Source organism: Danio rerio, chromosome 12, assembly GCF_049306965.1.
Source record: "Danio rerio strain Tuebingen ecotype United States chromosome 12, GRCz12tu, whole genome shotgun sequence".
NCBI classification, from domain to species: domain Eukaryota; kingdom Metazoa; phylum Chordata; class Actinopteri; order Cypriniformes; family Danionidae; genus Danio; species Danio rerio.
Window position 1 is genome coordinate 47,295,772 of NC_133187.1, and position 24,229 is coordinate 47,320,000.

Genomic DNA, 24,229 nt, shown 5'->3' on the forward strand with positions numbered 1-24,229 from the left:
CAAAAAGATTCAAATGGCAGCGCCCACTCGACAGCTGAAAATAAGGTGAATAGGCTCTGTTTTGTTATAAATATCCACACAGTGAAGATGACGCTCATATATGAGCATGACGCCTCAACATTTCTGCTGTCTGTTTAGTTGCTAATATTAAAATGAAAATAGGCAGTTCCTTAAATCAAGTTTACATTTTATTGTTGAGAAAGTGAAACAACGTAGCCAGGGTGATGTGAATAAGGTTATAAAGTACACTGTTCCCTTTGAAGATTTACCCGTGTCCTCGGTACTCTGTTTTCCATATCAAACTGAGCAGGGGGAGACTGCAGCCTTGATCAAACTTGCAAAGTCTGAACTTACAAGAAGAGGATGCAGGACTGAACTGTGTGTAACGTTAGGCTACTTAATATTGAGGAAAAGCCCCAATTAGAGAGGCGAATGTCGGCAGCCCCGCCTCTGTTTTCAGATGTCTCGGTTTTTCCTCATCCACACTGAGACGGAGCAGCAGCGTTTTAGAATGAAAACGGCCTCTCCAGCGTTTCCAAAACACTCCGTTTTCAGCACTCGAAAACTCCGGCGTAGTGTGGACTGATGGCGTAACCGTAGCAAAACTTTTTGCTGTTTTAAAACGAAAACGCATTAGTGTAAACAGGGCCTCAATTGATAGATGACAGTCTGCCATTCTCCAATTCTCTACAGTAGAGCACTCCTGACAAAAATGCTTGCTGCAAACCAACAGCTTTGCTGTATTGGCCCTGACAGCATTGCAGGGAAAACCATGCAACAAATTATGTGGATCATGGAAACCCTAATGACAACCCAGACTCATTGTGGAAATGTAGTCCCGCGGACGTTTCTGGAGACCGCGGAATACGTCCGTTATTCCCGGTACGTACGGCTGCAGTTTTTGTTTTCGCGAATCCGCGAGAGGCCGCTGTTGCGCGCTTTTTCGCACCTCAGACGCCTCTCGCGAGCGCGGTCCACGCCCGCGCTGTTCTCGCGTGAACCCGCCGGAGGCCGCTGTCCGACTGACTGGATGATTGACTGCGCGACCGGCCAATCGGCTGACTTGCCCTCCTCCTTCCCTGAACCCAACCGATTTTACAGATCGACCCGCCCGCCCGCTCGCTTCCCTAAACCTGAGCAACAGTTCACAAAAGCCGTCCAAAAAAATAAAAGCCCTGATTATTATTTTTTTTATTCCACCGCGTTTTCGGATTTCGCCCCGTTCTCACCCGGTCACGAAACTCGTTCATTTAATTTTTGGGATTCTGTTTTTGTCTTACTTGATTGCTGGAACCGCTCTTCCCCGGACTCGAAACCGATCGCCGTGGTTGACCCCTCTTTGCATCTCGAGCCTGCTGACGTACATGGTGAGCTGAGTGGACAAACGGGTTGCAGCGGGGAAGCCCTCCGAAAGGAGGTAAGGCAAGCGCGAAAGGGAACAGCGTCACACCGCCCAGCAGTGTTCGCTTGAAAAAAATAAACGCAGCCGTACGAACCCCCCGGGACGTATTCCGCTGTCTCCAGAAACGTCCGCGGGACTACGTTTTCAGAATGAGCTTGGGTTGCCTAATGAACAGCTAAATACTGCATGCTGTGTTCGAACATGGTCTCACCCAGTCATTGGGTCTCACAGCTTCACAAATCTGTTTTGTCTTCGGAGAGCACATGCTCTTATGAATATTTAAGTAGCAGGGTCTTCTCATAGGATAAGAAAACTCAGCTATGAATAATAATGAGAAACCGACGCATCATCACTTCACTAGCAGATTCGCGCTTCGTCACCGATTTTGATCCCACCCTAAAAATGATTTAAAACCTAGAAGATGAAATTAGCTGACTAAAGCTCAGAATTATCCTGTTTCCCCACAATTAAAGCTGACAAGTGCTAAAGTTGTCTTAACTAATGCTCAACACACACAAATCTGTTAAAATCTCAAGAAAAGTACTCCAGGGTGTCTTGAACCTTTAAAAGTTTATTCTGACATGAATATAACGATGCCAATTATGGTGAGGGGAGGATGGGGCTTTCCTATTTACTTAGCTAATATTACAGAATTATATATTAGACTGTCACATCAGAGACTGGTTATAATGAAAATGTAGTCTCATAAATCATTAGAGTCAGGATCTATTCAAATATCACTCCCATTAAGAAGAGCTTGTGATGCAAACAAACGTTTGTTTAATAAATTTAGTTTAATACTGTTGAACTTTTAGGTCTTTATTGAACATAAATGCAAAAAAATGACATAAAAATTGAGCAAAAAATAATGAAAAAACGGGCTGAGGACTCAAAAAATGACATGAAACTGAGCAGAAGAAGAGGAAAAACGGGGTCAGGACTCAACATGCAGAATGATTGACAGGCAGTGGGTGTTTCTGATTGGCTGAGAGTCAGCGCTTTCATGGAAACGGGTGTAGTTTCTCCAGACACCAACATGATATCAGTGAGTCTGTAATAGCGGTTGTCTTGTTTAATTCCAGGGAAGTAAATCACACATTTGCAGGCCATGTAAAATCTGTCTCAGGAGGCAGATGGTCACGCTCCGGCCAAATCCATCCCAGCATCCTCTGGTGTGTATCAGTTCATCCGCATGAGTGTTTTAGCTGGACTTCATCAAATCTGTGACCTGGACTGAACCCATGAAAAACCTGTAACACAATGCTCTATTCTGTGCTTATACTAAAGTGTCATGAAGAAACAAGACCAAAGGAGAAAAACAGATTGCACATAGAAGCAGAAACTTACAGATATAGCAGGTAAAATAAGTAATGAATATCTCATTTGTATATGAGCAATATCACATGAGTAGCAGTGTGATATGACTATATATCGGCACTGGTGGGAGACAGGCGTTGGTTTGTGGCCACAGTGCCTTATGGCTCGTTTTCACTGAGTGGTACAGTACGGTACGGTTCGGGTCGGTACGGGTCACCTTTATCAGGCTTGCGTTTCCACTACCAAGGGTACCCTTTTGGTGGGTATGGTGTACGACAGAGTTTCAGTCGACGTCATGCTCGCTCAAGAAAATGTCTACAATAAAGCTGCACAGGTCGCTCACATATATGAAAAGCACTTCTCACAAATTAGACGCTTTATACACACAAATACTTGTGTATAAATGTTTATTACTAACCTTTCTATGAACAGGATTTGATTATAACTGCAGATCAATGATTATATGAACACATACAGACCCTTACAGTCTCCGATATGTTACCAACTACAGAAGAACTACACAAACCAGACATTTCGTCCTTAATTAGGTTCAAAACAACACAAAGTATAGCTACAGTCAGTGAAAACCTCTCATCTGTGTCTGTAATCTTCAGCAGCACATGTAAACTCAGTTAGAGAGTCATTCGACCATTCCCAGTTCCTATTAGTCCAAACGGTGATGATAAAAAAATTTAAACAAAGCAGTTTGTTCACGTTTGCTAAAAAACGTGCTCCTTGGCTTCGCCTTTTTTCCGCGCTCCACTCTCGCGTTTGTCCTTTTCTTTCTGAATGTGTTATTCTCGCGTTTGTCAGCTTCGGGTTTCCAAAGCTTGTCAATAATCAAGCTCATGTTACTATTATCAGCTCAAGAAGTTTGTTATTTCAGATAGAGACGTGCGGCGAGCGCAAGCAAGAAAGCGAAACCGCTCGCGCTTCAGACTGGCTCGTAAAAAAACTACGAGGCACAGGGTAAATCTGCTCTTCTCCATGACTTTGTGGCTGTTTATCAAGACGACGACAGAGTTTGTTTGAGCCCGGATCGACCATGACTGCATATGTATATATAGTTCCGCTCGCTGTAATCTCTCGCTGTGTATTTCAAACATGACAGGTCCTTTGTTTACATTCTGGCTTGTTGCGTAGGCAAATGACGTATTTCTGTCAACCAATAGTGTTCAGCTGCGCTTCTAGCTCCGCCTTTTGGAACCCTATCTTGTGTTTGGTACCCTTTCGAAAGGGTGCGGTACGGTTTGGTTCGGTACGCCTTTTGACAGTGGAAACGGCCATAAAAGCATACCAAACCGAACCGCACCGTACCGTACCACTCAGTTGAAACGGGCCATTAGTGACCCACAAGTGCTGATATACAGCCATATCTTACTGCTATTAGTGTGATATTGCATTTATACAACAGGTCGACAGCATAATCGTGTATATAAAAAATAAAATCAAACACGGAGAGTCTAAAAACCCTTTTGTACAAGGAACTACTTTCTTCCCAGGTTCATACACATTTGCAGCTGACATCAGAACTGCAGAAACTCTTGCTACTTCACTACATCACTTTAGAGCTAGAATTTGAATGATTCTCTAGCGTAATGTCTAAAGTGATCAAAAAAGAGGTGATTTTGCTCACATTTTAAGATTATGAGACTGAACGGCATGAAATACCATCAGTCTACAGAGGTTTCCCTCTATTTCTCTGTTGCAATCAGGAGATCACAATAAATAAATCGCAAAAGCCAAAGCAAAACAAACATTAGCAGATTACTATGGTATAAATACAACATACAAAAGAAAGAGATTGACTTAAGCCCTGCTCACACTGTGATATTATGCCACGGTTTTGCCATTTGAGAAAAAAAATTGGGAAACCCTAAAAGATTTCTGAAATCCTAGGCTAAAGTCTGTGATTTTTGATTGTTGGTTTGACATGTTCACTGACAGCCGCTTAGTGCCCGTCGGGATCAGATTTTTCCTCTGATAAAGTTCTGGCAGTGTCAGAAGATTTCAGACCCGATTCATGCGACAATTCAAGTGACCGCAGGGTAACGTCAAAACAGATTTTTCTATCTGGTTTTATTACTGAGACACGCGGTGTGCAAAATTGCAACTACAGATTGTTTACGTTTGCTGTGAGAAATCATTTCAGAGCGCAGGACAGTGAAAGTGTCACGGGTGGTTGACAGCAAACTGTGGGGGCGTATTCTTTCATGTTTGGCACATCTTCATTGTCGTTCAGTCTGACTTTGACAGCTGAAATCTTAGAGTGTGACATGGGAGCCATGTTCAGGCAGTCTGACATGCTACAATCATTCAGGATTATAAAAAATTTAGACCTTTAGAATATCACTTGCCTGCTTTATAATGATTTGATCAGCTGTAGTTTGAAACGTATGCTCTCTGCTGCCATCTAGTGAAGAAACGTCAATCGTCACTTTCTTTGGTCAGGTCAGACAGGCTGATGGCTTCCATTGTCAGAGGATGAAAGCCCCGCCCACTAGCAACTCTCTCTCCCTCATTAGCATAGAACATTAGTCTTGTCTTTGAATCTGCCACTATGCTGACACATAGGCACTTGTAGCTCCGCCTTCTTCTGAAAAGAGCACAATCTTATTTTAATTTAAAGCGACAGCCACCAAAACAGCACAAAAAGGATCAAATCCTAAAAGGGTCAGTTTCAAAGAGTTCATTCTTTCATTTTCTTGTCTGCTTAGTCCCTTTATTAATCCGGGGTCACCACAGCGGAATGAACCGCTAACTTATCCAGTAAGTTTTTACGCAGCGGATGCCCTTCCAGCCGCAACCCATCTCTGGGAATGTTTCAAAGAGTTATACAACATTATTTGTTTGGTATTTTGAGCAAACACTCTAGGGACATCAGAGACTTATTTTACATCTAGTAAAAAGGAGCATAATAGGTCCCCCTTTAAGTTATGTTTTTATTTCAATAGCATTTCTAAATTTGCTGTACATTTTAGTTTTTGTTCGTTTTATTAAGGGATTTAGTTTAGCTTTTTTTATTTTGTAAACACATTTCTATTTAGTTTAGAGATATATTTAGTTTCAGATTTAGTTTTAGAAATTGTATTTTATTAACACATCCAGTGTCAACAAGAGACAATTTTAGCAATTAAATTTAAATAAAAAAAATTTTATTCATAAAAAAATTTAATAATAATTTGTGCAAAAACTCAATCCAAAACCACATAAATACAATTTAAGCAAAAAAATAAGTAAACGTTAAAGAATTAAGGCTAAATACTTTATATTAAAGATCATGTAGTTAAACACACCTTGTTTTCATTATTTGGCAAAGAAAAAAAGTTTCTCTAAACAGCCTCAGTTCAGATTTTCCACTACAGAATGAGTGCTTATTAATTCTGAAAACAATTATTATTTTTGCTAATTATAATTTAATATCAGTTAGTTTTTCAGTGACGGTTTAGTTTTTAATTTCATTCATTCATTTTTCTTCGGCTTCGTCTCTGATTTGTTAGAGGTCGCCAAAGCAGAATGAACCACCAACTATTCCAGCATATGTTTTACTCTTCAGATGCCCTTCTAGCCACAACCCAGTACTGGGAAACATCCATATACACTCATTCACACTCATACTCAATGGCCAATTTAGTTTCTTCAATGTAGCTTATTCAGTTCACCTATAGCACATGTGTTTGGTCTAGGGATGGAACGATTATAAATTTTGATTGTACAATTATAGTCTCTGAAATAATCTTGGTATCATGGTTATCGTGATTATTAGCATTCATTGATTTCAAACCCCACTAGTTTAAAACTAAAATTATGTTACATTTGGATTTGCAGTTCAGGCCTAAATACATATTTGTTACCGTTTTAAAAGTTAATTTGATTGACTACATAAAAATCAGTGGATATTATTGATGCATTCCGTGGGTTAAATTGCTACTTTTTACTGTCATTCAATGTGTTTTGGTCCTTATCAATGCTTTGTCACCTTAATTGAGCATGTGCAGCGCTGTAAAAATAGACCCAGTGCCAAAACTGTCACAGCACTGCTGCTTCAGCGACGCTCACGCCTCGCGCTGACACGCTGTTACTGCGTGCAATATGAAAGCTCTAATCTGTTAACATAGACAAGTCATGCTCACGCTTGCAGTGTGAAACAGGCTTGAGTCTTTCAGCACTCTCTCCAAAAACACTTGGTGCCATTATTTGTAAGTGGGTTTACGTAAGTTTGCAAACCTGTGTACTTTCCATTGCTTCTTCCTCAAACTTCAGCCGTATGCCGTTCCCGCGGTCACAAAAGCCCCCTGTCATCTCAACTAGGTGTGCCTGAAAAGCGTGAATGCGTTGCATTGCGTGCGCGTCCCTCCATTGGAAATAATGAGCTTGAACGAGCTTGCCTTAATTAAAAGCCTCAGTCATAGTCAGTCCAGTGTGCATGGTTATTAGTCTCGGTGTACAAACTAGCTCACAGTTGGCATAACTTTGTTTAGTTGCTGCAGTTTTGTTCCGTGCAAAAACACGGTGTTAAGAAGCCTTTACGATTAATTAAATATTAATCGCCGTTAATAGTGAAATAGTAAAAAATTTTGACTATGGGGGAAACCGGAGCACCCGAAGGAAACCCACGCCAACATGGGGAGAACATTCGAACTCCACACAGAAACGCCAACTGGCCTAGCCGGAACTTGAACCAACGACCTTCTTGTTGTGAGGCGACAGTCCTAACCACTGAGCCAAAGTGCGCCTAGTTTTTAATGACATAAACACATACAAACACAAATATAGACAGGCATGCACACATACACACACACACACACACACATATATATATATATATATATATATATATATATATATATATATATATATATATATATATATATATATATATATATATATATATATTATTATTATATGTCTTGTTTAGAGTTCTGGTTTTCTAAAATAACCTTGCTCTGCACTGTGTGTAAACGAACGTCTGAAATCAAACATTTAGGCCTCGTGTTTCTTCTATTACAGCGCATTAGTGTGTGTCGTCTCTCAGAGAGCTTTCATAGATCAAAGCGTAAATGAATTTCACATCACAGCAGGTGCTCGTTTAGAAGCTTCACATCGATGTAATTGCATTAATTAAGACATTAGCGGTGAACAGTCCCTCTGGAGAAACTCCTTCAATTCTGCTGGTTTGATGCGTGACGGGTGTCCAATGACTTATTCTGAACAAGCTTGGATTGGAGGAGATCATTTGATTGACAGCTCATGAGTAAACACGCCTATTTGCACAACCACCTTGTTTAACCCTTATGGCACATAAAACCTGAGGATGGTTAGTATAGAATCTAGTTTAGTTATGTAACTATTTATAGTATAGTAAATATTTATATCTGATTTTTTTACTGAGGATTTGCACGATGTTTATTTGGACTTTGACGCATTATTACTTATTTTCTTATTTTTTTATTTGTTTATTGTAAGTGGTGTTGTTTATGGTAACTGAACATATATTATTTGGGAAAAAGTCAAACTTGCTTCAGTGTTCTGTTATTTTGTAACAATCTTTCTGTTTAGTTTATTCCCAGAACTTTTGGGCAAACACATTGTCAGTAAATAAATGCACTATTTTTTCCCTCTGAAAAACGCCTTAGAATAACATTGAAATAAATTGCTTTAACTTGCTTAGGGAATGGTGGATGTAGACAAAATACATGCTGGATGTATAAAACATCCTTGCTTAACTTTCTAAAGAAACAAAAGCAAACTTAAAGAGATTTTATTTGCATTAGCTGTGGAAAACGCTTCATATTTTCTGTATTTTTTCGTAAAATCCTGTAAAATGTATCTTTTTTTTGTCATAAAAATGTAAAATTGGATTTTTTAAGGATAAAGATTGAAACTTTAGCTTCTCCTGTTTAAAATGATATATGACTCTTGATGCTGACTGCTAAAAAAAGTTAGAGAAAACCAAAAACGCAAACATCTTGGACATTCATTTTCACTGAAAAATGCCTGGAATAACATTGGAATAAAATACTATAATTTGCTCAGGAAATGGTGGATGTAGACAAAATTTATTTTGGAAGTATAAAACATTAGCATGCATTTCTAAAAAAAAAAAAAAAATGTTTGTAATAACTAGAAAATCCCACTTTTTTTAAAAACAGTTTTACTTAAAATTCTGGAATATTTTCTGTCTGTTCATATGTTTTTGGACCAAAAAATATTTTAGACTGGACCTTTAAATGATACAGATTGAAGCTTCAGGTTCTCCTGTTTAAAATAATATATGACACTTGAGGCTGACGGCTGAAATAAAAATATTCATTCATTCATTCATTCATTCATTCATTCATTTTCTTGTCTGCTTAGTCCCATTATTAATCCGGGGTGGCCACAGCGGAATGAACCGCCAACTTATCCAGCAAGTTTTTACGCAGCGGATGCCCTTCCAGCTGCAACCCATCTCTGGGAAACATCCACACACACACACTCATAAACTACGGACAATTTAGCCTACCCAATTCACCTGTACCACATGTATTTGGACTGTGGGGGAAACCGGAGCACCCGGAGGAAACCCACGTGAAGGCAGGGAGAACATGCAAACTCCACACAGAACTGCCAACTGAGCCGAGGTTCGAACCAGCGACCTTCTTGCTGTGAGGCGACAGCACTACCTACTGCACCACAGCCTCGCCCAAAATAAAAATAAAACTGCTATAAAAAATAATAATCATATAGGCCCATTATGTGCCCACAAAATACCTCTAGGTCTTTAAAGTTAAAAGTCATGCCCATTCAGAAAGCCGTGAGACAAAGTATATCAGCAGTACTTCAGTTTTTGGCTTCCTCTATCCCTTTAAACACTGACACCGCACCACGAAAGGCCTCTGATGAGTGGCGTCCTCTTCCTCTCCATTCACACACAATATCTGCATTTCTTCCTGTGTTTCAGTGGAGTCTCTGAAAGCTCCTCATGCCCTCATAAAGAACAAATGGTACTGGCTGCGATGCTCTTTCTGCATTGAGTGTGTTTAGAGGGCTCTCACACACATACACACACATACACACACTGGTCTGGCTGTGTGTTATCGTTGAGCGCTGATCTCTGCTCTGGCATCGCGAGGTAGAGGAAGCATCTGCTTATCTCTCACCCACCCGCAGGCTCATGCCACCCTTCTGCAGGACAGCCAGATACACACACGCTCGCGTTTCTCTTGTGCTTTCAGTGTGTGTGTGTGTGTTTGTGTGTGCCAGGATTGAAGCAAACATCACAGTTTTCATTGGCTCCGCAGGAAAGCCAACTGGAGTGTGAAGCGAAGGCTGCTGGGTGCTGAAGAGATAAGCCGTAGATCTGAGAAGTTTGAGTTTCGAAATTGAACATTTATTAAGTGTTCAGGCAATTAAATTTTGTTTAAATTAGTTTCAAGAGTTCACACTTAGCTGATGATTAATTATAAAAGCTTGTTTGGCATGCTGTCCCGGGAGAGAGCCCTGAACTCATGAGATCCTCGAGCCCAGGGCTCCCTCCCGTTGCAAGGCGGGAGGGGAGTTTGAGCTCAGGTAGATCTCGAGAACTCCCCTGCTGTAGCAAGTGAATGCTCTCGAAATTAACTACGAACTAGAAGCATGTCTATGTTGCCAATTTGGATTGACTTAATTGCAAGTTTTTAGGCGGTGGGAGGAAACCGGGGAACCCGGGGGAAACCCACGTGTGCACGGGGAGAAGTGCAAACTCCACACAGAAATGTCTGCTAGTTTTGGTTAAGCCAGGAACCAGAGACATTCTTGCTGTGAGGCGACAGTGCTACGCACTGGGCCACCGTGTCACCCGTCTAAGAAGGAGGAGTAGGGGAGGAAGGGGGGACTCTTCAAAACGAAGATAGCAGTGGAATAAACCCCAGGGTATTTATAGTAGTTTAGGAGTCATCCGATTGGATCGTAGTGAATTAGATAATGCGGGTCAGCTGCTAGCAATTATAAGCACGTGATCCTCTCGAAATTTGTTTATACATAAACTTGACTTAATTGCAAGATTTGTTTAATTATTAAGAAGTGATTAATTATTATTATTATTATGATTATAATTATTATTGAAATCAATCATGTGACTCAGTAATCTAACCAAAATAGAGAAATGATGACAACCATCTGAGGAATTCAAGCCCACCACATACACCTAATACACAAGTACAATTCATTGAACATCTACACATCTGAACATCAGCTGTATCAGTTAAAGTTTTTGGTAATTAATTATCAATTAATTAAACTTATTAGTAACTAATAAAGTTATGCTAACTAGTCATCTTAACTTTTCAGATTTTTATTGTAATATAATAATATGCAACTTTTGAAACAAGAACTATTGTGAAAACCGCTATACGCTCCACCTCCTTCCATCATTTTCTCTTCTCTGATTGGTGTTTACTGAAATGAGGGCAGGAGCTGTTGGCCAGTAACATGAAATTAACTAATAGGCTTTCATTCAATTCCACACGGTGAAAAGCAAAGACAGGCCCCACATTATCCTGCATTTAAAAGCTTTTTCCATTCATGTGTTCGTGCGTGCGTTCATCCATCCGTTCGTTCATATGTTCATTCGTTTGTGCAGTCATGCGTTCGTGCATGGGTCCATTCATGCATTCGTTCGTTCGCGTGTTCATATGTTCATTCGTTTGTGGATTCATGCGTTCGAGCGTTCATGCATTCGTTCGTTTGTGTTTTCATACATTCATTCGTTCGTGCATGCGTCTATTCATGCATTCGTTTGTTTGTGTTTTCATACATTCATTCGTTCGTGCATGCGTCTATTCATGCATTCGTTTGTTTGTGTGTGTTTATTCATTTGTTCGTTCTAGTCGAATACGATCGCTGGTAATCTTGACAGAAATACTTAGTAATCATAGATTGACTACGCATTTTCTACCCTTTCATTATGTTCGTGGCTGTTTTTGCTGTCATGGCTTTGCAATCAGTAAATGTCTTTTTAATCAAAAGTCAATGGGGCAAAAACAGCCCCTAACATAATGAAAGAGTGTTAATTTCCCTGAGTGCGTTGATGAATTCTGGAGAAAATTTGATTTAATTTTTGTCACCAAAAGTCATTCTATTTACTAAAAAGAGAAAGCTGGATGAAAACATCCCCAACAGCACACAATGGCTAATATTATTTAGCATCAGATCAATTATAACAGTTACTGATGTCAACCACTCCTAATAATTAGCTTGTACTGTAAACGTTTAGCAGAATATTTACACAGTGCTGACAAATCAAGCTGTATTAGTTAGGCTAATTGACAAACCTGTATCCAGTACACAACATGTGCTGAAAAGCATGGACAGATTGGCTCTATATGAGTGATTTCATGCAGTCATATGTTGTGTTGGTCTCTGTTCCAGACTGATGTTTGAAATTCAGAGCAGATCCGGGCGACCTGTGCGGATGACAGCAGTTTCTGTGTTTGACAGCATGGACAGATGTTTCTTTGCGCGTGACATCTCGCATACAAACACTTCACAATCACATCAGAGCCAATCAAACCTGCCTGTGCCAAACAATTTCAATAATTCAAGAGCTATTACTCGATCACAATCTCATCACAATCACACGGCAATCTTCAGCCCTGCGGAGGAAAACAAGCAACAACAGGCGTGTTATTAGTTTTACATCGGAGGAACACACACATTAGAGTTCACACTTCAGCATACTGATGTGTGTGTGTTTACTGGTTTTAGTGGTTTACAAGGGCAATAATTTGTATAATAACATGGGCATGACCTAGTTGTACTCATTATTAAAAATCATACTTAATGTGGGCAAAGTTTTCCTCAGCCAGCATCATGTAATGACTTGGCCACTATTCTGCAGGAAGAATGACTCAAAATCCTTCCGGCCACTGTGAAGGAATTGTATCTGTCATTCCCAAGACCAGTTGATGCTGTGTTGACCCCAAAAGGAGCTGCCCTACATTATACTAACGAGTTATTGTGGTCTAAAACCAGGCGTTTCGGGTTTTTTTGTCTAGCCCCAGGGTGTATACTGGCCACTTTATTAGGTACACCTGTCCAACTGCTCGTTAATGCAAATTTATACTCAGCCAATCACATGGCAGCAACTCAATGCATTTAGAGACGATCTGCTGCAGTTCAAACCGAGCATCTTAATGTGGAAGAAAGGTGATTTAAGTGACTTTGAACATGGCACGGTTGTTGGTCCCAGACGGGCTGCTCTGAGTATTTCAGAAACTGCTGATCTACTGGGATTTTGCCATAAAGGTGTCAGATAGTTTAATCTGGTGCTATAAAATCAATCTGCTACATCTGACACTATTGCTGTAATTTTAATCTAGTGTAAGGCTGACGCCCCCGTCAACGCTTCCAATTCACTTTGAATTTGTGACATGAGGCGTTGCCAAGCTGTGTTGTGGATCCGTCGGCGCCGCTGCTCACTGCAGAAGTTGGGACTTTCTCAACTTTTCAAGCACCAACGGAAGCGTCAGCCAATCAGATCGCTTTATGCAAATACACCAGCTCAGACTTTAGCCAATTGCAGACTAATTTCATTGGCTGACGCTGCTATGATGATTGCGTCAGCCCCACCTTCAGACACGGCCTCTGTCAAGCGTTAATGCTGAAGCCCGGTTCTTTACATTTGCATGTTGTTTTTTATGTAACTATTAACTACTATCTCTATCTTGTGTGGGTTATGGATAAAATATGGTAATTCTAATAGCTTCATAAAATTTTATTTGACTTTTAGAAATCACCAAGCGACCCTCTGGCTCTGTCATTGTCCTGTGTTTGTCCTCCAGTTTGGGAATCACTGATTTGGATTGCACTTTTCTAGAGAGGGTGCTCGCTGCAGAGCCATTTGAGCAGAGCTGAGCTCTAGCAAGGGGGAGCATGAGCTCTCGTTCTGCCTCCTGTAAGCTGTTTTAATGCGTACACCAACCCCACCCCTAACCCTACCCCCAGTGACATCACACTTAGAAGAAGTGCAAAAAAGGTGGAGCTCAAGCTCAAGCTTCCCCTCGCTGGAGCTCAGCTCGCCCAAATGGCTCTGCAGCGAGCACCACTTGCTTTTCTAAGGGTCGTGTAGTAAACTCAAACTCAAATGTAGAATCTACTCAAGTAGTAGGCAGTTTCAGACACAGCCATATGTGTTTCGTTTATTTACAATATCATTGCTAAGGAGTAGCTAAGGTGTTTGCTTATATGGCAGCTAGGTTGCAATAATGATAACTGTGAATAAAATGAACAAACACCAGGTCTGCTTGAATCTTGATTTGCCGGATAATTCAGTCCAAATGCAGCTGAACTGATCCATGTGTGTTTTGAAGAGTTGGCACACGCTCACACAAACACTTCCCGCTTCTCCAGTTCACAGCTCAGGGGATCTGCTGAATGCTGTCAGTGGGGTTTCTTACAGGTCCAGCACTCATAAATATCTCTTATCGCTCGCTGTTCTACCCTCTGGAAACAGTTTCAGTCCTGGTGCCAATCAGCACTTACAGGATAACGTCAATCTCTTGGCAGGAGTTCCATCATCTGATTGGTCCATTCATGTGTGCATACGATTGAATTCAGAATTATAAGCTTATTATTATTACTCCCTTTGATTTTGTTTTCTTTTTTAAATATTTCCAAAATTATGTTTAACAGAGCAATGAAATGTTCACAGTATGTCTGATAATATTTTTTCTTCTGGAGAAATTCTTATTTGTTTTATTTCGGCTAGAATAAAAGCAGTTTTTTAATTTTTTTTAATCCATTTTAAGGTCAAAATTATTAGCCCCTTTTAGCTATTGTATTTCAATAGTCTACAGAACAAACCAACATTATACAATAACTTGCCTAATTACTCTAACCTGCCTAGTTAACCTAATTAACCTAGTTAAGCCTTTAAATGTCTCTTTAGGCTGTATAGTCTTGAATAATATCTAGTCAAATATTTTCCTGCCATCATGGCAAAGATAAAACAAATCAGTTATTAGAAATGAGTTATTAAAACAATTATATTTAGTGTTGAAGAAATCTTCTCTGCGTTAAAAAATAAACAGGGGAGCTAATAATTCAAGCGGGCTAATAATTCAACTGTATGTTGACAAAAGTTAATATTCAGTTTTCTTTGCAGAGATCGTATTATTTTTTTTTTTAACAAAATTTGTCATGAATGAACACTATTCAATTAAGCTACTATCAACATATGCACAGGTTGTAAAGGCTCCACCTTCTTCAGGAAAAGGGGCGGAGATCAGCAACTCATTTTGCATTATTTTCTGCTGTAAATTCACCTTCTGGTACGGAATCAAACATGTCGAATTTTCATTTTCCAGAAGGCGGTGGAGCCTTTACATCCTGTGCATATGTTAAAAGTAACACAATTGAATAGTCAGTTTTCTTTACAGAGATCATATTATTATTATTATTAATTTTTTTTTTTTACAAAATGTATTATGAATGAACACTATTCAATTAAGTTACTACCAACATATAGTTTCTTCTTTGTGGATATCATCTTTTTTTCAGAATTTTACATAAGTAAGGTTTTAAAATTGCAGGTTTTAATTGTACCTCCACAATTTATTATATTCTTCTGTAAATGCAACTTCTGGGGTGGTACTTCTTCAAACATAGTTTTTTCTGTGCTTTGCTTCTTTAAATGCAAATAAGCTGCTGTGCTCCACCTCTTTTCCAAAAGAGGGCGGAGCCTTTACAGCCTGTGCAAATGTTGATAGTAACTAAAGTTGAAAGTACAGCCTGTGCATATGTTGAAAGTAATTAAAATATTGAATGGTCTTCTTTGTAGAGATCGCATTACTTACAAAGTATGATAAAAGTGACTGTTTAGCTCCAAAAAAGGGTCTTCACAACATTTATTATCTGCTGTGAATGCACCTTCTAGAGTGGAATCAAAACTAGATTTTTTTGTGTGCGCTTCTTTAAATGCAAATGAGATACTGCGGTCCGCCCTCTTTCCAGAAGAGGGTGGAGCCTTTACATTTAACAAAAATGCAGATTTGTGTTGTGTGTCGTTAAATGCAAATGAGCTGCTCTGCTCTGCCCCTTTTCTAGAAGAGGACGGGGCCTTTACAGCCTGTGCATAGGTTGATAGTAACAAAAGTTGATACTACAACTTGTGTGTATGTTGATAGTAAAAAAAATAAAAATTAGTCTTGTGGAGATTGTTGGGTTTTTTGTTTTTGTTTTTTTGTTTACAGGTTTGCTCTAAAACAAAGTCGCAGGTTTGAAATCACCACTGATGTGCTGTTTTTCGGGTTTCGTCTTTCTTAGGTACCCTTTCCCGACGGTCTTCAGCACGTGCAGTAAGAAGGATCTGGCGGCAAGTTTGGAGAAAGGTGTGGGCATGTGTTTGTTCAACATGCCGGAAGTAAAGGTGCTTTATGGAGGACAGAAGTGTGGAAACGGATATGTGGAGGAGGGAGAGCAATGTGACTGTGGAGATCTGGAGGTACACGTGTGTGTGTGTGTGTGTGTGTGTGTGTGTGTGTGTGTGTGTGTGTGTGTGTGTGTGTGTGTGTCTGAGAGAGTGTGTGTTGCGTAGAAGCGTTCATTCATTCATTCATTCATTCATTTTCTTCTTGGCTTAGTCGCTTTATTAATCCGGGGTCACCACAGCGAAATGAACCGCCAACTTATCCAGCAAGTTTTTACACAGCGGATGCCCTTCCAGCCACAACCCATCTCTGGAAAATATCCACACACACACTCATACACTACGGACAATTTAGCCTACCCAATTCACCTGTACCGCATGGACTGTGGGGGAAACCGGAGCACCCGGAGGAAACCCACGCGAACGCAGGCAGAACATGCAAACTCCACACAGAAACGCCAACTGAGCCGAGGATCGAACCAGCGACCTTCTTGCTGTGAGGCAAACGTGCTACCCACTGTGTGATGAAGCACAAAAACATTTTATTTAATTTTGTTACTTTTATTTTATTAGTACCTTTTGCTGTGTTTGACAGTTTTAAATAGATTTTCAGCACAGCAGAGGGGAAAACTAAACCTAAATTGCTTATATATATATATATATATATATATATATCAAGCAATTGTTTGTTTAAAAAGTTTTTATATTCCATTTAAATTATTTTCTTAAGAAAAAGCATTTCTCTAATTATTTAAGAATTGCTCAAATAAAAGCTAATTCTGTACACAATTTATGAAGTATCTAAGAAATTAGAGACAACACTCAAAAACAAATTTTTGCAGCCTGTTCAAACTACTTAGTTCAAATGAGCTGAGACAACACGATTCTGGAGTTTTTTTTTTTGACAACTCAATAGTGTTATCTTCAATCCACTTAAATTTATAATAAAAAATTAAAAAATTTTAACTTAATCCATTTGAGTTGGGATAACATTGATTATTCAAATAAATTTAATCACGGCTTCGCTAACCCAGATAGATAGATAGATAGATAGATAGATAGATAGATAGATAGATGGATGGATGGATGGATGGATGGATGGATGGATGGATGGATGGATGGATGGATGGATGGATGGATGGATGGATGGATGGATGGATGGATGGATGGATGGATGGATGGATGGATGGATGGATAGATAGATAGATAGATAGATAGATAGATAGATAGATAGATCACCTTAAAAATTCTGTCACTATTTACTCTCCCTTTACTCTCTCCTTTATGAGTTTCTTTCTTCTGTTAAACACAAAAGAAGATCATTTGAAGAATGCTGAAAACCTATTACCATTGACTTCAATAGTATGTGTTTTTTCCTACCAAGGAAGTCAATGGTTTTTTAGAACTATATCTTTAGTATGGGTGTCACGGTGGCGCAGTGGTAAGCACTTTCACCTCACAGCAGGTTCGAGTCCCAGCTGGGTCAGTTGGCATTTCTGTGTGGAGTTTGCATGTTCTGTTTTGGCATGGCTTTCCTTGGATTGCTCCGGTTTCCCTCACAGTCCAAACACATGCGTCATAGGGGAATTGAAAAAACTAAATTGGCTGTAGTGTATGTGTGTGTGTAAATGAGAGTGTATGGGTGTTTCCCAGTAATGGGTTGCGGCTGGAAGGGCATCCGCTGTGTAAAATATTTGCTGGATAAGTTGGCAGTTCATTCCTCTTTGGTGACCCCTGATTAATAAAGGGACTAAGCTGAAGGAAAATGAATGAATAAATGAAAGTTTATTTTTTAAAGCATATACAGCTTTTAAAATTTAAAATAAAAAGGTATAGTTCACCCTAAAATGAACATTCGGCCTATATTTACTCTCCCTTTACTTGTTTCAAATTCAAATGAGTTTCTTTCTTCTGTTAAACACAAAAGATAATTTTTCCAGCTTTCTTCAAAATATTTTCCTTCAAGAGTTCACACACTTAGCTGATGGTTGATTATGAAGCTTGTTTTGACATGCTGTCCTTGGAGAGAACTCATAAGATCCTTGGGGTTCTTCAAAAAGAAGATGGCTGTCATATGGAACTGAGGGTATTTATAGTGGCTTAGTAATCGTCTGATTGGTGAATCGTAAATTGAATAATGCGGGGCCGACTGCAAGCAATCATAAGCATGTGATCCTCTCGAAATGAGTTTAAAAATAAAGTTCACTTTGTGTTCAGCAAATTAAAGAAACTCATAAATGTTTCGGACCACTTAAGTGAGACTACATATTGAGTTAACAGTGTTTTCTAAAACTATATCTCAATCGTTATCATGTACAATCATGCATGCAAGATCTGTTTGTGTTCTGTACATGCAATGATTAAAGCAGCTCTGTATTTTTTTTTTTTTTTAGATGTACAGAACTGAAAACATAGTTGCATCCCTAGTGCCTGAAAACATCTTTCACTGAGTCGTGTGCATGTTGTCCTCCAGCGCTGCATATGTGCTGTGATTTTTTTCTCTCCTGCTCTCCAGTGAGTTGTGCATCATTAGCAGTCGCTCCTCCAGATTTAAAGCTGCAGTCGAGTGTAAGATAAAAAAAAGCTGGAGACGCATCTGTCACGCCGGAGCACCGCAGAGAAAAGCTTTTGTTTGTGTCGCAGCAGCGCTTCAGGTGTTTCCCGAGGCTTTAAATCTGTTCGTGGAAATGTTGCTGCCGGTGCAGTTTGCATTTTAAAGACGCAACAATGACACGTGTCTGTCTCTGCATCCATCAGTAGTGCTCATCTTATGGCAGATTTCCACACAGCAAGCAGTCTGAGAAAACAAAAAATGTCTGAGAAATTATTTAGACTTATTTGGCTCAATGGTTAGCACTGCTGCCTCACAGCAAGAAAGTCACTGGTTTAAGTCCCGGCTGGACCAGTTGGCATTTCTGTGTGGAGTTTGCATGTTCTCCCCGAGATGCTGTGGGCTTCCTCTGGGTGCTCCGGTTTCCCCCACAGTCCAAACACATGTGCTATAGGGGAATTGAGGTACTAAACTGGCTGTAGTGTGTGTGTGTGAATGTAAGAGTGTGTATAGGTGTTTCCCAGTACTGGGTTGCAGCTAGAAGGGCGTTCGATACGTAAAAAAGATGTTGAAATTGTTGGTGGTTCATTTTGCTGTGGCAACCCCAGATGAATAAAGGACTAAAGTCAGAATTTTTACCCCCTACACCTGTTTCACACCGCAAGCAAAAGCAATGCGTGAGCAGCGCGTATGAAGAGCAGAAGCAGCCTTACACACTAGGTGCGTCTGCAGTGCGCAGCTTTTCAGTGGATATTACTGATGCATTTATTGGGTAAAATTGCTACTTTTTACTGTCATTCAATGTGTTTAGTCATTATCAATGCACTGTCACTTTAACAAAGTGTGCGCAGCGCAACAAAAATTGATCAAGTGACGAAACTATCTCGGCACTTCTGCTTCAACGACGCTCATGCCTCATGCTGACCTGCTGCTTCTGTGTGCGGTATGAAAGCTCTAATCTGTAAACATGGACACCCAAAAAGCACTGCTTGCGCTTGCGGTGTGAAACCGACTTAGGGTGCGTGTCCACCGAAGTGTTATTGCACTGTAGAAATATTTTGAACGTAGTTTCAGTTGTTTGCTATAAAACAAAGCATCTCCGCTGTAGTGTTTGAAAGATTATTTTGTTGACAGTTGTGTGATATTGTCCCGCCCCTGTTGCACTGTGATTGCACGGCTAGCTCAAAAGTGCTGCGTTTTTTAACTTTCAACTTTCTACCATTAACTGCAAAAAACAAACCCTCAGCTTGACGGAAAAAAAAACACTTCGGTGGACACACACCCTAAAGGCCCGTGCACACCGTGACGTTTTTGCTTGCGTTCTTCGTCAACGTTTAACGACTCATGACTATATAAAGGGTGTCAATGTGATCGCGCACACCAACGCGCAAAACGCCAGGTGCAAAAGCGTCATTTTAAAAGAAACGCTTCATGCTCGTTTTTTTTTTTTATTTGACGCGCCGCTTTAAAACCATCTCCACCAATCAGGTTGGCACTTTTGTTCACGTGCACGGAGCTGCTGAAGTTACCGTAAACAGCACTTGGAGGCGCTCCAGCGCAAAACTGTCAGTGCAAGCACACATTGAAGAAGATGCCCAGAGGCGATATGAACGTGGAGCTGCTTATTGCTCTTGTGAACAATAATCATTTCTTTATCGCTAGAGCTGGCGCTGCTAATTGAACCATCTATGCTTGTTCGAGTTACCAGTAACTGTAACAACAAGCATGTCAACTTCCTCTCTTCCTCTTTTTCTGTGTTACAAGTGGGTCTCGGAAGCTTAAAGTTGTGTAGCGCCATCTAACGTCAAGGAGTGATTTTGCATAATCTTCTGCTTAACGCCAGTGAAAATCGACTGGGTTTGAATACGAAAAAACGTCTCGTAAAATGCTGACGATAAACGCAAACGAAAAGTGTCCCGGTGTGTAGGAGCCTTTACACTTGCCCAACACATAAACACATGACCCTTTCTATTGGTTATTGATGTGTGTAATTGCAGATATTGAAGCATAATCATTTAAATTCAGTCATTAAAATATCCAAAAAATCACTAGAACAATGTTATATGTTTTACTTACTAACAGTAGGTGAGAGTTCAAAGTGGCTATTAACGCCGCAGCATGTACCGCCGCCGTTTGAAATAGGTGCCGCTCTGTTTTTAGTGTATGACCGCAGTTTGTGAATGAGCCGCCAGGGGGCGCAAAGGGAGGGGATGCGAACAGACAGAAATAGCCCATACAGCAGCTACTGTGCTTGTAAATGATGTTAAACAACAAGTCAAAGCATTATAATTCCTTCATTAATCATTTAAAATTTGTTAACACGCTTTATTGTAAACTTTTTAAGTGCAAAGAGGATTCGTTTTGGAAAATAGAATTGAAGAAGTAAAAGACAACTAAAATGAAAGCACAAACATTTAGTACAACATAAGATTTGAGATAATAACATTGCCATGATAGTCAAAGAAATCAAAACATTATTTGCACCCCAACGCAATTTAATCGGACACTGAAGGCTAATAACTTAATTCTTATATTTGCTTTTTGACTTCTAACCATGTATCTTTTCTACAGCATAGTATAGTGTAAGAGCATGTCTATTACCAGAAAAACTAAATTAAAATTATATTTTAATTGAACACATCACATCACATACAGTAAGCTACGCCTACAGAAAAGTCTGTTTTGCATTGTGAAAAGGCAAAGCTGAATATCTGTGGTTAAAGTGCCACCCAGCGGTCAAATGCTGCTGGCGCATCAAGTACCGCCGTTGCCGCGATATGAATGGCGGCACAAGGAACACATTGAAGTAGTAACATCTGTATGTACGTACATTATTCCAAATGTTTTAATGAATGTTCAAATCCAGAGAAGTAAGCTATTTTAATGATTTATTTTTTTATATTTCTGTCTGATCATGGTAATGGCATCTCTCAATGTGTCAAGTTATTATGTTAGAAAACAGGAAGACCCAACAGATGCTTTAACATGTTGCTCCTTTGTTTGTTGCGAATGCATGCCCTCTAGTGGCAAAACTTACATAATGCGCCTTTCAGGCTATTCAGATTTAACCCCTAAATTCATGAGATTGTGTTGTTAGAAATGCTACAGTCAACATGTTGCATATTTAGAGAAGCCCTATATTTACTGCTGACGTAGCAAAACTCCCCACAGTCCAAAGACATGCGTTACAGGTGAATTGAATAAGCTAAGTTGACCATAGTGTATGTGTGTGAAGGAGTGTGTATGGGTGTTTTCCATAGACTGTAAAATATATGGACGTAGTATCCGTGACGTCACCCATAGGTTTCTAAAGAGCGCAAAAGAAGCCACAAGTAGGCGCGGCCAACCGTCGCCATTTTATTCGCGCGTCATCACACCCACGGCGGGATACCAAACAAGGGCAAAGAAGCGGAGAGTGGGCGGAGCTACAGACACCTGCTGGCATTTAGCTTGGACCTGGTTCAGACACACTTTACTTTGGGAGAACGCTTAATACTTTATCACCTGTGACTCATTTGTATTCTGACCACTTGTGCTTGGTTGTACACTATATCAATAAAGTGTTTAGACTTTTAAAAACACTGCTGTAATACATTGAGCCACTAAACATTGTTCTTATGACGTTTTTCAACAGGAGGAAAACGCGAATTACTTCCAAACACTTCAGATGCAGTCTGTGTTAGTTAATGTAAGACTATTGAATGAAATCCAGCATAACACTGTATGACAACACTTCAGATGACTGTTCTAGAGCCTACAGCTAATCAATCTGACAGATTCTGGAGTGCATTACAGCTCTAAATATAAATATAAACGATAAATGATCTTAAATAAAACAAATACATGTATAGAGATGGTATATAAGTATGTAACTTTACTCACATGGGAAACGGAGGCCACTTGAATGGTTTGTGAGCACAATGAAGTGCACTCAGCATGCCATGCCATCTAATAATTGTAGGAAACAAGTCCAAAAGGCAGTTGACTGTGTAAAGCCACATAAAACAACACAGAAATACGATAAATATGCCGAGTTCAGTGGCTAATCTGCAGGATTCAGCTGAGGTGACGTGACGGCGACCAACGAGACCTAGCTGTCAATCAAAAGGCCACTCCCTTAATTATGCAAACTTCATATAACTTAATATAAAGGAAACGGATGAGTTATAAAAAAATTCACCCCCCTCACAGTTGTCATGAAGGGTAATATTAGCTGTATGAACCAAAATCTTTTTTTGTACCAGGCTGTAAACACCTTTTTTTCTGCTGTAAAGTTGGCCATTCTAACAGTGGGCTCAATTGAAATTTGCTCTGTTTTGGAGCCAGGAGCGGCCAGGACTAGCGGAATTTCAGATGAATTGCAGTTTTAGTTACTTCCGTATTGGCTTCCTGAGAGAGAGCGGGAGGTTGCCGCTTGGTGTTTTCCAGTGTTGGGTTATGGCTGGAAGGGCATCCGCTGCGTAAAACATACGCTGGATAAGTTGGCGGTTCATTCCTCAGTGGCGTCCCCTATTTAATAAAAGGACTAAGCTAAAGGAAAATAAATGAATGAATGTAGCAAAACGAATCTTCATATTTAAATTATTAAATGCACATGTCAACTGAAGATTCGGTGTTCTGAGTTATCTGCATATTGGTGCAAGCATGCTTAACAAGTGTGTGTGTGTGTGTGTGTGTGTGTGTGTGTTTGCAGGAGTGTCTGAATCCCTGCTGTAACGCCAGCACATGCACACTGAAGGAGGAGGCCGTCTGTGCTCATGGACAGTGTTGTGAAAACTGTCAGGTAAATGCTGAAGTTTGCATGTTCTCTCCGTGTCCGCGTGGGTTTCCTCCAGGTGCTCCGGTTTGCCACATATAAGTGAATTTAATTGAATTAACTTAATTGGCTGTAGTGTATAAGTGTGTGTGAATGCGAGAGTGTATGGTTTCCCAGCACTGGGTTGCGGCCATAAGGGCTTCCACTGTGTAAAACATATGCTGGAATAGCTGTCGGTTCAATCCGCTGTGGCAACCCCTGATAAATAAGGGACTAAGCCGAAGGAAAATGAATGAATGAATAGTATGTGTAAGCAATGGGGTATATGCCGAAGCATGCTAATAGGACTTTTAATTTGCTAGTAACCTGGGTTAAGCGCTTCCTGTGATCTGTTTGCCATTGCAAAAACGGCTCGTTTAAGGTCTGTTTTCTTAAAAATCAGCGATTTCCACTGGCTGAGTGATATCTGAAATAAATTGGTTGTCAGATTGTTCAAGAAGCACTGCATTAAATTACATTTCCCCCTGCCATGTCTTTATAATATGAGCATTTATTTTACCCCAGTATATTCAATGGAGCTTCTGCGCTTGTCTGCCGATTCTGACGGACGCGTGGGAGTAAACAGCTTTTTGTCTCGTTTTGCGCTTGAGCGACTAAATGAATGCCAAAGTTTATTAAACTGAATGTATTTTAATTACATTACAACATCAATGCTGTAAAAGGTATTGTTTAAAATAGAAAAAAACTAACAATAACAGGTCACCGGAAGTTTATCAGCATGGGAACAGCACTAGCTCGGCATATACCCTATTGGAT

General features: G+C 40.0%; 1 protein-coding gene across 4 annotated transcripts in view; it reads left to right on the plus strand.

Moving 5' to 3' along the window:
- adam12a (ADAM metallopeptidase domain 12a) overlaps window positions 1–24,229 on the plus strand; it is a 251,967-nt gene that overhangs the window by 176,073 nt on the left and 51,665 nt on the right. For all 4 annotated transcript variants that reach the window (XM_073918906.1, XM_073918907.1, XM_073918908.1 and 1 more), the window contains 2 exons: window positions 16,004–16,181; window positions 23,351–23,440. In XM_073918906.1, the coding sequence (XP_073775007.1) occupies window positions 16,004–16,181; window positions 23,351–23,440 (268 nt within the window). The remainder of the gene's footprint in view (window positions 1–16,003; window positions 16,182–23,350; window positions 23,441–24,229) is intronic.